This window comes from Mesoplodon mirus (genome assembly GCF_964341445.2).
Source record: "Mesoplodon mirus genome assembly, chromosome: 8".
NCBI lineage: Eukaryota > Metazoa > Chordata > Mammalia > Artiodactyla > Ziphiidae > Mesoplodon > Mesoplodon mirus.
In genome coordinates, this window is record NC_138984.1 from 90,211,406 (window position 1) to 90,227,604 (window position 16,199).

Genomic DNA, 16,199 nt, shown 5'->3' on the forward strand with positions numbered 1-16,199 from the left:
AGCTCACCCCTCGGGCCTCGGCGTGTGCTCAGCCTCACATCGGGGGTGTGTGTGGCTGCGCGCGCGTGTGAGTGTGGTAGGGGGAGGGGGCCCTCCGAGCTGCTCCATCCGTCCGTTTTATTAGGGACACATTAATCTATAATCAAATACACCTCATAAAATTTTTATTGAAAGGCATAATATCATTACAGAGGTCTTCCACCTGTTTTAAACAACACGACAAGCTGTGAGAGAGCGTGTGTGTGGGTATGCGTAGGGAGGGGTGGGTTTGGGTCGGGAGAGAGGCACGGGGAGAAGAACTCCCCTCGGGCGCCAGGGGGGCCGCCTCCGAAGGCCGTCCTGTCTCGGGCCGCACCGGCGCTGCGCTCCCCCCCGCCCCCGGGCTACTCTGGGCTCTGCCAAGTGCTGGGTGCGCCCAGGACGCACGGCCGGTAGCTCCGAGCCCAGGAACTGGGGAGGCAGCACCAGCTCCGGACTGCAAGACCGAGTGCGGCCAGAAGTGGGGAACAAATAGTCCCCAGCGCCTCCTCCGGCCGCGATCGGGCGCGTGGTCCCAGGCGCCGCCGGGCTGGCCGAGTCAGGCCGGGCTGAACCCGGCGCACGGGTCGGGACCCGCGGGCTCTAATTGCCACGCTTATGTTGATGATTTTTTTTTTTTTAATCACAGCAGCCCCCAGTTTAGCGGACTGATTTACTCCCGGTATTGGTAAATATGATCACGTGGGCCGCGCGACCAATGGTGGAGGCTGCAGCCTGCGAACTAGTCGGCGGCTCGGGCGCCGGCGGGGAGCGGCGCGGCGGCGGGCAGTGTAACCTTGGGTGGGAGCGCACGGCGCCTCAAAATGTCCTCCAGTGGCACCCTCAGCAACTACTACGTGGACTCGCTCATAGGCCATGAGGGCGACGAAGTGTTCGCCGCGCGCTTCGGACCTCCAGGGCCTGGCGCGCAGGGCAGGCCCGCAGGTGTGGCCGACAGCCCGGCTGCCGCCGCCGCCGAGTTTGCCTCGTGTAGTTTCGCCCCCAAATCGGCCGTGTTCTCCGCCTCGTGGTCCGCGGTGCCCGCCCAGCCCCCAGCGGCGGCGGCGATGAGCAGCCTCTACCACCCATACGTGCCCCCGCCGCCCCTGGCTGCCGCCGCCTCCGAGCCCGGCCGCTACATGCGCTCCTGGATGGAGCCGCTGTCCGGCTTCCCGGGCGGTGCGGGCGGTGGCGGAGGCGACGGTGGCCCGGGCCCCGGTCCCAGCCCTGGACCCAGCGGTCCACCCAACGGGCGCCACTACGGGATTAAGCCTGAAAATGGAGCGGCACCGGCCGCCGCCACCGCCGCCACCACCACCTCCACCTCCACCTCCTCCTCCACTTCCTCGTCTTCCTCCTCCAAACGGACTGAGTGCTCCGCGGCCCGGGAGTCCCAGGGGAGCGGCGGCCCCGAGTTCTCGTGCAACTCGTTCCTACGGGACAAGGCGGCAGCAGTGGCTGGGGGAACCGGGCCCGGGGCGGGGATCGGGTCTGGGTCCGGGGCAGGCGGCTCATCGGAGCCCTCGGCTTGCAGCGACCACCCGAGCACGGGCTGCCCGCTGAAGGAGGAGGAGAAGCAGCATCCGCAGCCGCCGCAGCAGCAACTTGACCCAAGTAAGTGCAAAAGAAATTGCCCCCTGATTTATTGCTGAAACCTGTAAGGCTCGAATGTGCAAAACTGATAGTTTTACTAACCTATAAAAACGTCTAGACGCCTACCCTAGCCTAGGCGAGCAACACGCACCCATAAAAAAGCTTCCCATAACCACCTACCCTGGGCGCGCGGTTTGTACGGTAAACAGAGCGCGGGCATTAAGGCTTTTTATGATAATTCCCCCCAAGTTGTGAAAAGCAGCCATCCTTGGTGAAATTAATTTAACGGCCTCTCTCCCCCACCCTGTCGTCTCTCCCTGCCTCCCCTCCGCCCCTCATTCCCCTTCTCCAAACACCCCTCTTCATAGACAACCCCGCAGCAAACTGGATCCACGCTCGCTCCACTCGGAAAAAGCGCTGTCCCTACACCAAATACCAGACGCTTGAGCTGGAGAAGGAATTCCTCTTCAACATGTACCTCACCCGGGACCGGCGCTATGAGGTGGCAAGGATTCTGAACCTCACAGAGAGACAGGTCAAAATCTGGTTCCAGAATCGTAGGATGAAAATGAAAAAGATGAGCAAGGAGAAATGCCCCAAAGGAGACTGACCCGGCGCGGCGCCGGTGGGACTGCTCGGCTTTGCAGTGGCAGAGGGTTTTTTGTGTGTGTGGGTGCTTGATTTCCAGAAGTTCTCCAGCGATTCGGACATTTCCCCCCCGGCCTTTTTTTTAGGTAGAAGTGACTGTGTGGTTGGTTTCTGTGAGGTATTTGGGGGACTGTATTTGCTCGCTTATGTGTTGGAGAAACCAAGTGGCTTTGGGGTGTTGCCCTATCCCGCTCCCCCGTTTCCTGTCCCTTTGGTTCCTTAGGAAATGCTATATTTTGTGAGTGCACGCCGGCTTGAGGAGCTCTCTCCTGTGTAAATGTCCCCTATGTTTCTGAAAAGTGCTGTAGTTTAGCCCCCAGCGCTGCTCAAGCAGGGGCCAAGCGCACCCCACTTCCGAGAGCGAAGGCAGAGCGACGACAATGAGGAAGCCGGCCTAGGCTGAGCCCCGGCCGTGTTGCCCACCGGTTACGGAAGCCCACTTTCCTCAGGGAGCCCGCGGGCCCTCCACTGAGACCTGGAATGAGGCCGAGAGAGGAGCCCAGGGCCTCCGGTGGGTCGGAGGTTTCTTCTCAGGGCACTGGAGGAGCCGCTCTCTCCCCGGGAGGGCTTGGCTCCCGTGGGCAGCCGCGGGTGTAGGCCCTCCCGGTTCCTGCCTGAGGACCAGTTGTAAATGTTACCGCTTCCTACCAATAAATGCTGACCTGATCAAATGGAGCCCAGACGCTGGCCCTGAACATTGTGTGCTTGCTTTCTCCGGCTCTCTGCAAAATGTCACCCTCATGGGACTTCTCCCCCATCCCTGGGAAGGAGACGCTGCTAAAAATCCGGGGCCCTTCCACCTGAGAGGTTTCTCTGATGTGCCTCTGAGTCTCCCTCTGGGTGGGCAGGCCCAGCCTTGAGCACGGCCCCTGGGGGCACTTGGCCGTCCTCCCCCCGCCCCCCCTGCCGCCCAGCCTGCTTCCAGTGCCTCTGCGAACTCTGTGCCCTGGCCCCAGTGTCAGCCTTGCAGCAGTGCCCGCGGCCCCACGAGCTCCAGAAGCCAGGCACCCTCTCGCTGGGGCTTTGACGTACCGTGCCCCACCTCTCCCTCTGCTCATGGAGTCGTAGCCATCGACACCCCGTCTCCAAACCAGGGAGAGGCCAGTTCTGCACTCTGGGGCAACTCTTCCAGGTTCGCGGGGCTGGCTGGCTGGCTCCGGGAGGGCTGAGCCGGGTAGACCGTGAGCTTCCTCTCCTCCCACGGGAGCCCCAAAGTGACCTTAGCAGATCAAAATGGTCAAGGCTCTCCTCCGCAGCTATCCCCACCCCGCTGCCCCTCCCCCCACCCAGTTTCTGTGTGTTTAGCCCCCAGCTCGGCCTTCTGAGGGCCGCGTTCAGAGGCTAAAATGAAGGTCATTGTAAGTGAAGGATCGGGCCCAGCCCAGCCTTTGCAGGCCGGAGAGGCAGGCGCCGGGCGGCCTGGGCTCGGCGGAAGGCGGGGGCGATGGCAGAGTTTTGGGGGATCCGGCTGAAAGAGGGGACTTGAAGGAAAAGCAGAGGGGGGCTGGGAGGGAAACCCAAGGCCCAGATCCGGCAGAAGGTGCTGCGTACCCCCGCCCCTGCGGCCAACCCGATACCTTGGGCTCTTTGAAAACAGGAAGAGACAAGGTGTCATAAAGCCATCGAGCCGGCGAGACGTCTGGAGGTAATGAGTTTACGACAAGCCCGGCGCTTCTCTTTGAAACCATCTCATTTTGATGTTTGTGTTTGTGGGAGGAAAGGAAAAATGCAGACAAAACTGGGTCTTAAAATCTGGACAATAAAATGTAAACAGGACTCTGTTGGACTAAGAAGGCAGGGGCTTGGGACCCCCGGATGAGCACCTAGGGAATAAAAATGGAGGGCGGTAGGAAGGAAGAGATGATATATTTCTGATTTTTAAAATGGGCTGGGTATTAGAAGTAGCCGGTGGGTGGCTCTCAATAATATTTGACTATGGCCGCCTTCTAGCTTGTACTTTAAAAAAGAGAAAAATAGGCCTGTTATTTGGGGGTGGGAGAGTTAGTGATCTTGGGTCATTTACTTAGGCCGAGCGTCTCCCAGCCGCATGGTCGGCGGGAAAAGATGCAGTTACTTAAATGACCTTTCACAAAAATATCTGGCCCTCCACTGCAAACCTCATAGCAGAAATATTGTTGGAAATTATATCTATTTGCTTATAGAAAAATTAATCGTTACAGCTGAATTAGAGGAAAGAATTTTTGAAAATGAGAAAAAAGATTAACCTCTCAGGAAACACCTAAACTGATTAAAGTCTTGGCTTAAAAAAAAAATCAAGTGGAATGCTTAGTCAATTCACTTCACTATGTGACTTTTGATATAAATTTAATGTCTCATTTATTGTGCATAGAAGTTCCAGTGAACACCGCCCAACAGGGCCTTTTCAGACAGCCATTCAGAGATACAGCAAAAAGCTTCTAATTTGACTTCTATCCCCCCTCCATTGTCCAGTGAAATGGGCCTGAAGCATTAAAATTACAAAGTTAAAGTAGCAAATATTCACGATTTAATGCTAAGTGTAACGGCTTTAAAAGAAAAAAATTAACAAATGTAACTTCTATAATTTCTTAGTTTTTGAAGTCCCTGGCTCCATTGGGGAAAAAAACAGGCCTGTTGCAGTTGATATTCAGAAAGTTGTGATTTAAAAAAATCTAGCCCATCCTATAATTGTGGGCGATTACAGAATGGGGACTTACTGTGTCTGGCAAAAGAAGGGCTGGAAGCTTTTGAAAAAGACACTACTGGAAGCTCTTGGGAGCCCAAATATCTTTGGCATTCAGGAGCCCCTGTTTGCTGCACTTGACTCGTCGACAAAGGGATGAAGCATTATTAGTGTCAATGATCCAAGCCCCAGTCAAACTAAAGAACAAGATTGGAAATGGTTTGAGTCCAATAAAGAGGTTAAGCTCCGTCGGCTAGAGGTGGCATTTGGCCACTAGAGAGCGCCGTTGCTCCACTTTGTGATAGTAAAGCTGGAGTTGCGGCGGAAGAAGGTTTTGATTAAAGATATAATCTTATTTTAAATTTCAAATCAGGATAAATTTAAGCAAAAAGAAGCAATGTGCACTGTTAAATTCTCCAGAAGGGTTTGTTACTTATAAAATTTTGGCTTAGGATTTCAGAAAATTTGGACTACGGCACAGCTGAAACTATAAAACGTTATGGTAAGTCAATGCATTGTATCAGAACAGAAATGTGTAAAAGCATACATCTTTATTTACGAAGTTAATCGCACTCTGTTCCCATTCAGATTATAAACAGAATGCTTGAAGGAAAAAAAGCCCAAAAAACTAAGTGTTTTGTCCCAAGAGGAAATGTTGTGTTATAATGTTTTCTTAATTAGGCCAGAATGCGTAGAAATGAATTCTGTAGTGTTTCTTTTTCGCTCCCCGCCCTCCCGCCCCAGGAATCACAAAGTTCTAGAAGGTACCTTGTATTATTGAGATCTAGGCTCGTTCTTCTTTTTCCCCCATTCCATTCCAAAACCCACTATCGAGGGTTTAAACACGCACACGCACACACGCCAAACAGTGAAATAAAAAGGCACAATTACAATCCAAGGCTTTATTGAAAATAATACTCTTTTAATTGGGTATTTGCAAGATTGGAGTACAAATCGTTAACTGTCAGAATCAGTTCGTTCGCCTTCGGATTTAAAGGAAATTTTACCTGGTGATAACTGGCAGAAAACAACAAGAAAAAACCCTTACCCGTCACCATGCTGACAACAAAAGCCTCCTTGCACTCCCTGCTAATTTAAAAGTTAAACAAAGCATGACTTTATCATTTGGAGATTCATTAGAAATCCGTTTATCTTAACCATTTTCAGCTATTCCCTGTAGAAACAATTGAGTCTTAAACGTTATCTTGTTATGCCTTTCCATCCCGACCTTATTTTCTCCATTTGCAAAATATGATATTCAGTCCACTCGGACTGACCTCAGGAGCTCACTCACAAGCTGGGCCAACCCACAAGGAGAGAGGGGTAGTTGAAATCACTCGCCTGCTGCACCTTTGGGAGCCGTCTGGGGGTTTTAGACGTTCGCATTTGGCGTGAAAAGACGGGGAGGTGTGTTTTAGCTTTAGCTGGAGCTTCCTCGGTGGGCTCGGGAGTGTTTCTGAGGTCGGTTCCCAAGGCCGGTGGGCCTGGCGCCCTCAACAACAATGGATCATCCCAAGGAAAAGGATAACCCAAAGAACCCACGAAAAAGGCAGAATAGGCAAAGGAAAACGCACTCAAATGTAGAGACCTATTACATTTATTGGACATGAAAACGGGAGGAGGGAGTGGGAGATGTGGGGAAGAGAAAGCGAACGGTGGTGTAACGCCAAGCGGCTTCAAAGCGAGTTTCTAAAATCAGAATATTTTGCCGATTCACACGCGATTTCCCCACATGACACGGGACGGTCCTCTTCCTCCTCGCTCATAAGCTAGAACGAGTTTCTATTTTTTTTTCTTTTGGAAAAATCGGTAACTTTTAAAGCTGAGCCCGGCACCCGCTCTCGGCGGTAACTTCACCGGCTTGTTGGATGAACTAGAATCGTCAGAAGACGCGCGCCGCCTGCAGCTGCTTGGAACCGGCGCGATCCGAACGCCGGCCCGGAGGCTCCTAGGGGCGACTCGCGGGCGTCGGTCCCCCGTGCTCCGCCCGGGGCCACCGCCTGCCCTGGTCCGCTCCGCGCCGGGGCTGAGACCCGGGAGTCGTGCGTCTTGCCCGAGGAAATACCACCCACCCCAGCGTGAGTCCTCCCTTCCCGCCTTGGAACATTTCTGTCCGCTTTTCTATTTACTCCCTCAGCAATGCTAATGTTTCCCCCCGCCCGCCCCGCCACATTCTTCAGCCTCCCCCCTGCGCCTGGTACTGACGTCTATCGAGGGTGAAATGATGGAAACTATATTCATGGGCATGATTTCCATTAAATATCAATTAACCTGGGAGCCTCAGCCAGGCGTGCAGTGCTTCAAGGGTAAATGTACATCTCATTTCCACAAGGCCCGCTCGGCTGGAAAAGAAGGGCTTAGATTCGCTTTGATAATGCAAGGTATTGGGGTCACCCTTGTGGCCTTTAATCAAATTACTTGGATAGGACCTAACGCAAATGTTCGGTCCGGATCTTCTACACGGCTTGCCCTCGTTCCCTGGGCTGCGCCCGCGTGTCCAAAGGCGCAAAAGCCACAGCCAGCCTCTGAGGGGCTGCTCCAGGGGCCCGGGGAGGGAGTCATTTGCTCCACAGCCTCCTGGGAGTGTCCTCCCTGCCTCCCTCCCCGCCAAGTGTAAGGCTCTGCTGCGCCCCCGCCCCGCCGGCCGTGGCTCGCATTCCCTCGGCCCCCGGGGGCACGGCAAGCCCTTGGCAGTGCGGCTTTATGGGCCCCCTTTAAGGCCGGCGGAGGCATCTCCCAGCCACTGTGAACCGTCCACCGTGTGCAGCAGTGTCGCCTCCGCGCGGATCCCTCCGCGCGGTTATCTCGCGTCCATCTCGCTCCGTCTCTGCGCAGTGGCTTGGTGCGAAAATGCCTCGCCGGGGCGCACCGGGGTGGCAGCCTCGGCAGCGGCGGCGAGAGCGGTGGGAGGGGGCTGCGGGGGGGGCGAGGTGAGAGGTGGCGGTGGGCAGAGGGTGTTTTTTTCCTTTTCCCTCCAGAGCGGGGGTTTGTAAACCGAAGCCAAAGAGTGTCCCCGTGGGCCGGGCGTACTTTTTTTTCTTGTCCGGTGCGCTCCTGCAGGGCCGCCTGGTGCTTGAGAGGAAACAGTGGAGGCAGCGGGGCAGGTCACCCGGGGCGTCGGCGATTTTACTGAGGCCGAGCCGGCGCGCGCCGGGAGAGGCCGGGCGGGCGGTGGAACGCGGGGGCTGGGTGAGGCCCCGCGACCCGCCAGGGAGGCGGCGCGAGGTAGAGGCGGCGGGCGCGAGAGCGGAGCATGAGCGCCCGGTAGCCGAGTGCCCGCGGCTACCCGGCCTCAGAGGCGACGCGAGGGCGGGCGGGCGGCAGCAGCAACGTAGCCCGGCGGCCCCAGCGGCGCCAGCAGCCGCCCCAGAGGCCCCCGCGGCAGTGCGGTCGCGCTGAGGCGCGTTCCCTGTCTGCTCCGCGCCGCGCGCCGCCCGCCCGCCCGGGGCCGCCCTTCCTCGGCCCCCGGCCGCCGCCGCCCCGATGAGCTCGTACTTCGTGAACCCGCTGTACTCCAAGTACAAGGCGGCCGGCGAGGCCATCAATCCCACTTACTACGACTGTCACTTCGCGCCAGAGGTCGGCGGCCGCCACGCCGCCGCCGCCGCCTTGCAGCTCTATGGCAACAGCGCCGCCGGCTTCCCGCACGCGCCCCCGCAGGCGCACACGCACCCGCACCCGCACCCGTCGCCGCCGCCTGCCGGGCCGGCTTGCGGTGGTGGGGGCGGCCCCGGTCCCGGCCAGGAGTACTTCCACCCCGGAGGGGGCAGCCCGGCCGCAGCCTACCAGGCCGCCCCCCCTCCGCCGCCGCCGCCTCCCCCCTGCGGCGGGATTGCCTGTCACCGGGAGCCCGCGAAGTTTTACGGATACGATAACTTACAGAGACAGCCGATTTTTACGACCCAGCAAGAGGCCGAGCTGGTACAATATCCTGACTGTAAATCGTCCAGTGGTAATATTGGCGAGGACCCAGACCACTTAAATCAGAGCTCGTCTCCTTCTCAAATGTTTCCCTGGATGAGACCACAAGGTTGGGATGCTTTTTTTTTTTTTTTTTTTTTTAAGCGGGGAGAGGGGGAGAAATCTGCTTTCATCTCACGTTGTAGCTTTAAAACTCCCTTTTCCTCTCCCTCTCCTTTTCCTTTTTGTGTAGCTTACAGTGACTCTTATAAAGTAAGATAAACTTTTTTTTAAAGTGGAAACCATTTAAAGATGATGGGGACAGAATGATTGTGAAGACGTTTTCTCTGCCCCTCTTGACTGCCCATCCTATATATATATCAGACCTAAGGAGAGTTGTGTATATTTCACCCCTTAGACCCGTTCCAGAAACCTTCAGCAACCTGCAGATGCACCATTACATTTTAAAAACATTTATTTTCCTTTTTTTTTTTTCTGTTTGTTTTAATCAGCAGCTCCTGGTAGACGAAGAGGAAGACAAACCTACAGTCGATTCCAAACCCTTGAGCTGGAAAAGGAATTCCTTTTTAACCCTTATCTGACCAGGAAGAGAAGAATCGAGGTTTCCCACGCCTTGGCCCTCACCGAGAGACAGGTAAAAATCTGGTTCCAGAACAGGAGAATGAAATGGAAAAAGGAGAACAACAAGGACAAATTCCCGGTTTCCCGACAGGAGGTGAAGGATGGGGAAACCAAAAAGGAAGCCCAAGAGCTGGAGGAAGACCGAGCCGAAGGCCCGACAAATTAACTTCCACCTTTAAAATTTTACCGCAGATTATTGAAACTAATGATCAGCATATTCTGGTGAACACCACCTATTTTCTTTGTTGGAAAGGACTTTACCTGTATTTCAAGCTACCTTCATGTCACTGCTCTTGAGGTTTCTGCGCTTTGAGAGGGATTTGGGTGTTTTTTAAAAAAAGTTTCTAGTGTCATACAGAAACAGCCCTTGAGCTGTCCTATGTAAGAGTAATTTGATACTGACCTTGTAGCTATATTTTTATAATGGTAGTTTTTAATGGCTGAGCTGGTGATTTTGCCTCAACAACGTAAACTTCCTAATGTTTAGCACTAAATAATTGAATATAAAATGCTTTATTAATCAAACAAGTGCACTTGAACATTTAAAATCTTTCCTTTATGGTGAGTAAATTAAAAGAAGTCTATTAATTTTTTTAAAAAAATTATGCCTGCAGAATATTTACTTTATATTATTTGATTAAAATGTATTATTTATATTTTTTCTTTCTACTTTTATAATGAATGGTTCGGGTGCCTTTTGTTTACTCCTAAAAGGTTTCTTTGAGTATTTTGTAAATGTAATATCTCTGGGAAAAAGTCTGGGCCAAATATTCAAAAAGCACATGTTAGCTGAAGAGTGTAGTGTGTAGTCCTGGCTCTGCAGCTGCCTTAAACTTGGGGAAAATGTTGGGCCAGTGACAGAAGTTTCAGGACAATGTCAAAGTTGACATTTAATCATTTTTCTATAGTTTATACAAATTATGGCAATTTAATCATCTAGAGTGAATGAATACTTGAAAAGCCAGTTATAACATTTTCACTCATATACTTTTTACTTTGGCAAGTCGCCTTGTGGAACGCCTCTCGTTTCTGAACTTGTTTTCGTTTTGAACTGTGCTTGGTATTGCCTGAAATTGCTAGGTCTCTGTGCTGTGGCCACCGCTGTGATTCTGTTTTTTTGAGGAGGTGCCATATTTATTTGTATTCCCTTCGCTCTGTTTGCACGCCCATTGTGAGCCAACTTGCTGTGCACGTCTCAGATGTCGGTTGGTACGTCCTCTGCTGTTCTCCAGGTTGGCCTCACCTATTTGAAACAATCCTTGAGAGCAAACGCAGAAAAATCCGAGTGTAAACAACCGCTGCAGAACATAGCTAGCTCCTTAATAAAAGAAATGAATCTTTTTCTAGAGCTAGTGTCTTTGAGCGCCGTCAATAACCCTTTTCCTGAGTCAGGAACAATTGCCTGGGCTCACGTGAAGGCAACATCCTGCTAAAGCATCTATTTGATTTTTTAAAACGGGGGGGGGTATGTGCACCCTTGCTGTAAAAATAAATAAATCAGTGCAAGGAGGGGGGCCTCTCTTTCATTCTAGAGAGGGCTGGCTAGGCTATCCCAGCTTCATCTTGCTCTAAATAACCTTGATAAGATACTTGGAAAGCTTTGAACTTCGCAAAGGACTGGAGTCATAGGTCCAGTGGGGAACAACCCAGAGTCCAGGTTACACCACGGCTTATTCCACTGAGCTGGCGCTGATGCTGGGGTTTGGGATCTGTTATTAACAAGATACCCATTTTCTATTTGAGGCTGCTCCTACAGCTGCCATTTTATGAGGGAAGAGGAGGGGGAAGAGCGGCGGGAGGGAAGAGGAGAAATTCAAGTAAACTAACATTCCTCCCCCCAAGAGGGAAAGCACCTTCATCAGGTAGGCATTGAAGAATTCTCTTCTTTTTCTAGATGCCTGTATATTTTTAAAGAGGTACATTTTAATTTCCAGAGTAGCTTTTATTGCACAGGTAAGAAACTGGATTCCTATAGTTTTAGGCCTGTATCACGCCCTCAGGCGTTGGTGAGCTGTTTGCCTGCTGTTTCAAGGACCACGGAGATGTTGGCACTGGTTCGGCAAGAGGCGAAGCACCACCTGGCTTTCTATCCAGGGAAGAGGCCGTGGCTGTGGCATTCGCTGACCTGAGCCAGGAAAGACAATTTTAAATCACGGGTGGTGCACGAGAGGAGACAGCTGCAAACGTGCATGCTGCATTTGGAAACATTTTGCTCTGTGTATTGCCTGAGACTCTGCTGTTGACTGGTTTAGAGCAAGTATACCAAGTGCCTGAAAGCATGGCTAGGGAACAGCCTGGCTGGGGAGAGGGTGGGAGTAAGCTGGCTAGAGACTGGTGCTGGCTGAGCTCCAGCTGCCCTCCATTTCAGAGACTCCTCTATTAGCAAAATTCGCTCTCTCCTACACAACAATGCTCCCCCAAAATCATTTTTAGAGCCATTGATATGGGCAAGACTTTCTGTATGGTGTGGGACCTGGTGCATGGATATATGTGGAAATCAGTGAAGGAAGGGAGGTAAAAATGTTCTTATTTCCTCTCCATTTTGTGCTACTCTGAAAGTGTTGTACCTTCTGGCCCCATCGGCCCCCTAACCCATGGTAAACTCATAGCTCATGTACAGAAAAAGGCTGTTGTAATAATTAGTACATTTGAGAGTATTTGTACATTTACAAATTTGGTATTTTTGGTATATATTTTGTGTATTTGTACATATATGTAGATTAGTCATGTGTAGAAAGTGTTGGTAATGAATGTAGGTATATATGCTTCCTTTTGTAGCTAGGAAAAGCATAGATTTGTCTGCAAATAAAGAGCTTGTGGAATTACAGATCACACACACTCACCACCTTCTTTCTTACAGTGGCTAGAAACCCCCATCACAGTGTTTCATGCAGACAACTCGCAATGACGAGTGCAGGAGATGCCCTTCTAATTGGCTCAAATCTGAAAACATCCGAGGGTTTGCGGCAATAAGCAAACCAACATTTTTGCTGCAGCAATTTGCATAAACCTTCAGAGAACCCTTTGCAAACAGCCGACACTCTGGTGCTCTGGACTGCTTAGAGAGTCTGCTTAGAGAGGTTTGTAAACCGTTTACCGAAAAATCGGACCCTCCAATGTTAACACTGGATGAGAAAACCAAGAGTCCGAAGTGATTTAGGTTCTCTGTTTGCGTGGACCAGAAACACACAAAAGAGGGTGTGGGTCTCAATGGTTCCTAGAGAAAAGTCAGTTCAGGGGCTCCCATTTTGTGAGATTCCACAGAGCCCAGCACGTGGCTTACAGGCTGCACAGGGGGAAGTGCAAAATATGGCTGCTTTTTCAAAAATGCAGAGTCTTTTCCCAGCCCTCCTTCCCCCAGCTGAAAAGGAGGGTCATAAAGCTCTGCCTTTATTTGGGTAGAGGAAAATTGACAATTGAAGTAATTTCTCAGAATATTTCAGAATTGAACAAGCTCTGTTCAGTTCTCCATGTACAGACCAGTGTAAAGTGCTCTAGCTTGGGAGGGTCCAACAACGTGCTTGATTTTCCTGTATAATTAAAAATATTGTTTAATTATTCTTCAGTGCAGAAGGTGTTGCTATTTCACGACCAAACCTCTGTCCTCTGCTTCCCCAGTGTTTGCTGAATCCTCGAGCATCTGGTGGTGAACAGGGGAAGAGAGAAAACATTTTAATGGACCCTGGCTGCAGCTATGGTTACCTCCAGAAAAGTTGGAGCCCACTGACTTTTTCTAGAAAGAATATGACTTTTGCTGACACGTGACAACAGAAGTACTTTAATCAAAAACATCCAAGGTCATCGGAGCTTTTTCAAGGGATACAAATGGCCTGCTCCAGAGGGTGCTGCGTACTTCCTGCTTAAGTCCATGTCCACTTAGGTACTACTGGGTGTGAGAATGTTAATAGAGAACTTTCAAATAGACATCCAACGCAAATGTTTATAAACATATTACTAGAAATCCAAAAACTGTGTCCTTGAAAGGATGGGGGGTGAGAGGTTACCTCTTAACAGGCAGGTTCTAAAGCCTGATGGCCATGCCCATGCATTAATGATGAGGGGAGCCAGCCAAGGACATTTACTTTCAGCTGGGGCTCACTGGGGCAGCTTCCATGAGAAGTGCAAAGGGAATGTGACTCCTGCCTTTGAAGAAGAAGGACTATTTTTTTTTCAAGCCTGAAACTGGGGAGTTGCTTTTTCCCTAAACAAATGGAGCCCCTCTCTTCTTCAATGTTGCATTGACCAGGCTTGTCAGTGGACAAACATTTGGGGGGCAAGGGAAGAGGGGCTACAATTAATTCCATATAAATGAGAATTGCACTTAGGGGAGACTTAAACAAGGGGTTTCAGAGGGAATCCAAAAAGATTGCCTCTCCTCTAACCCAGGACTGTTCAGGAGGATGTTTATGCCGAGGAAAAGGATAGGCATTGGGAGTTGAAACTATTATTTTGGAGAAGTTGACAAGTACATAAAACCATTTCCAGCCTTTGAGCTGGTTGGCAATTCTCCTACCGCAGAAACTGGAAGAAATGGGAGGGACCCCAACTTATGTAGGAGAGGGTTGGTGGTGGGGAGAGCACATTTTCTTGGCCTGCAGAGCCCAGGTTTTCTGCGCAAGGTCAGACGGGCTGGCTTGCCTGGAGATAAGAGGGACAAAAACCGAAAGTGCTTGTCTGCGGCCTTTTGGTGAGGTAAGGGGAGGGGAAGCCAAGTGAGAGGAGAGTTGGAGGGGTGACCGCCAGGATCACCTCCCCAAGCGAGCGCGGGGGGCAGTACACCGCACTCATTCTCCCTGTAACACAGCGCCCAATGAGCAGAGGTTTCAAGGCAAACCACCAAAAGAAAAAATAAAAGGAAAAGAATTCCTAGAAAAAGGAACCGTGAAGGCAAGAAAGGCAGAGAGAGCAGTAGAGAGGGACGTAGAGGAAGAAAGAGGAGAGGAGGGAGGGAGGGAGGGAGGAAGAGGAGGAGGAGGAGCGGGAGGAAGGAGAGGAGAAAAACAGAGAAGAGGGAAGAGGAGAGAGAAAGAGGAAAAAACATGGCGCTTGCGAGCTGTATGTGCAAAATCCGCAAGGAATTGCAGTAAATTCCTTTTTGTTTGAAGAAAATTTACAACTTGGTAATAGACCTTTTTATGACCTATTTGCGGTCGTCATTGGCTGCGGCTGGTCATGTGCAGGCTCCGCTCGCCTTCACGGCCTTTTTCCTGATTTCCCAGGCGAATTTCCCCCCGCATTCTGCCTTCCTAGAGCCTCACCCCCTCTTTTTCTAACCTTTGTCTCCGCAGAGGTGGGCTCCAGTCGCCGGCTGCGGGATTGCGGGGTCCGCGGCGGTCTCGGCGCCCGCCCGGCGCCCAACTTGGCCCCGCCGCCCCTTCGCCCCGGCCGCGCCGCTGCCGCCCCCGGAGCCGATGGGGAGCCCGGCGGGCGGGAGAGCCCGGAAGGAATCCGGGGCGCCGAGGCCCCGGCCGGCGCCGACACCGCCCGCCGGGAGCAGCCGGCCTGCTCTGGGTGACCGAGCCGCGCGGTTCCGACGCGGCTCCTTCTCTAACATGAGCGGGTCCCTGCCGCGCAGAGCGCGCGTAGCCCGGCAGCGCCTAGTGGATTACAGCAGCCGCCCCGGCCGACCGCCGCCTCCAGCTCGGCACCTCCGGTAAGAGCCGTCTCCTCCCCGCGCCCCCAGCGCTGCCACCGAGAAGCTCGAGGCGCCCACCCGTTTGGGCAGTTCGGAGATCCCTGCCCGACCCCCTCCCCTTCCCCGGGACCTGGGAGTGGCTGCCTGCGCCCCCTGCCCCAGATCACTCCGTCTCTGAGCGGGCGTCCCCTGGGGCCCCGGGTGGGGTCCGGCTGAGCTCAGAAGTCGAAGGGAAGCCCTATTTCCTCTGGAGATTATGGGAGGTGGATAGCGGCATAGATGGAGAGCCCCTCGATCCCCACCCTGTGAAGAGTGTGCAGATGGTTCCTGGATGTGTCAGCTTTGCTGGGGGTCACTAAAGGCACTCTGTAGTACAGAGCGGTGTTTTGCGGTTTGTCTGTGGTCAAAGGTACCTGGGAGGCTAACAGGTGTGTTTTGAGGGTTGCAGCTTGTGGGTGGGGTGGATTCTGTGTATCAGGATGTGCTTGGTTTGATAATCTAGGCTTTGATGAGTGATGCTAATTTCTAGGGTTTATGGTTTATTGGGCCTTGTATATGAGATGGAATTTTAAATATTAACTGCTTCTCTAGTTCTTAGATAATTTTTGTAACAATTCAAGAAAGGTTCCTCACACATCTAATAATCTGTCAGGTGAATTTGGATTATTCTGTGCCACAAAGTGGATGCATGTTTTGAGAGGTAGTATCAGAAAATCTGGTGCAGGTCTTGGGGAAAAACCAAGAGACATTTCAGAAATTCGAAGCATGTCTAAGTTCAGACATCACGTGTGTTTCTTATTTGCCGGATTGGGGAAAAGAGTAGATATTTTGCTCTCTAAATGTACTGTCGTGGTGTGTGTGTGTGTGTGTTGCCTACGAATGAATATTATATAGCAACATTTCCAACTCTACTTCAAAATTACTGGACCAAAATATCTATGAGTCGAAAGAAAATTATTTGCAGAAAAAATGCTATTTTCTCCCACGGATTTTGAACGGCAATTGAGGATGCAGTTCTCAAATCCTATTGCCTGTTCTCTCGTGGACACGTTGTGAAATATTAAAACCTTTGGGACAATCTGCCGCATTGCGCATGAGGTT

At 51.9% G+C, this 16,199-nt stretch overlaps 3 protein-coding genes across 4 annotated transcripts in view; all 3 read left to right on the plus strand.

Moving 5' to 3' along the window:
* Positions 1-711: 711 nt before the first annotated feature.
* Positions 712-2,930, plus strand: HOXD9 (homeobox D9). The gene is made up of 2 exons (XM_082630462.1): positions 712-1,632; positions 1,980-2,930. The coding sequence occupies exons 1-2, from the start codon at positions 843-845 to the stop codon at positions 2,219-2,221; spliced, it is 1,032 nt and encodes a 343-aa protein (XP_082486588.1). The 5' UTR covers positions 712-842; the 3' UTR covers positions 2,222-2,930.
* A 4,232-nt stretch (positions 2,931-7,162) lies between these two features.
* HOXD8 (homeobox D8) lies at positions 7,163-10,803 on the plus strand. Of its 2 annotated transcripts, none has more exons than XM_082630768.1 (2): positions 7,163-8,951; positions 9,337-10,803. In XM_082630768.1, the coding sequence occupies exons 1-2, from the start codon at positions 8,405-8,407 to the stop codon at positions 9,627-9,629; spliced, it is 840 nt and encodes a 279-aa protein (XP_082486894.1). In that variant the 5' UTR covers positions 7,163-8,404; the 3' UTR covers positions 9,630-10,803. The 2 variants fall into 2 exon arrangements, with proteins under 2 accessions (XP_082486894.1, XP_082486893.1); XM_082630767.1 differs by having other exon boundaries at positions 7,165-8,951; positions 9,334-10,803.
* A 4,242-nt stretch (positions 10,804-15,045) lies between these two features.
* HOXD3 (homeobox D3) overlaps positions 15,046-16,199 on the plus strand; it is a 36,121-nt gene continuing 34,967 nt past the window's right edge. Inside the window, exon 1 of the mRNA XM_082630338.1 lies at positions 15,046-15,116. The gene's annotated coding sequence lies outside the window, so the exon portion shown is untranslated. The remainder of the gene's footprint in view (positions 15,117-16,199) is intronic.

Bases quoted from the DNA above. Each gene is read 5' to 3' on its own strand.
- HOXD9 (XM_082630462.1), top strand. From the start codon at position 843: ATGTCCTCCAGTGGCACCCTCAGCAACTACTACGTGGACTCGCTCATA. The intron at 1,633-1,979 runs GTAAGTGCAAAA...CCCTCTTCATAG, and splicing joins GCAGCAGCAACTTGACCCAA to ACAACCCCGCAGCAAACTGG.
- HOXD8 (XM_082630767.1), top strand. From the start codon at position 8,405: ATGAGCTCGTACTTCGTGAACCCGCTGTACTCCAAGTACAAGGCGGCC. The intron at 8,952-9,333 runs GTTGGGATGCTT...TGTTTTAATCAG, and splicing joins TCCCTGGATGAGACCACAAG to CAGCTCCTGGTAGACGAAGA.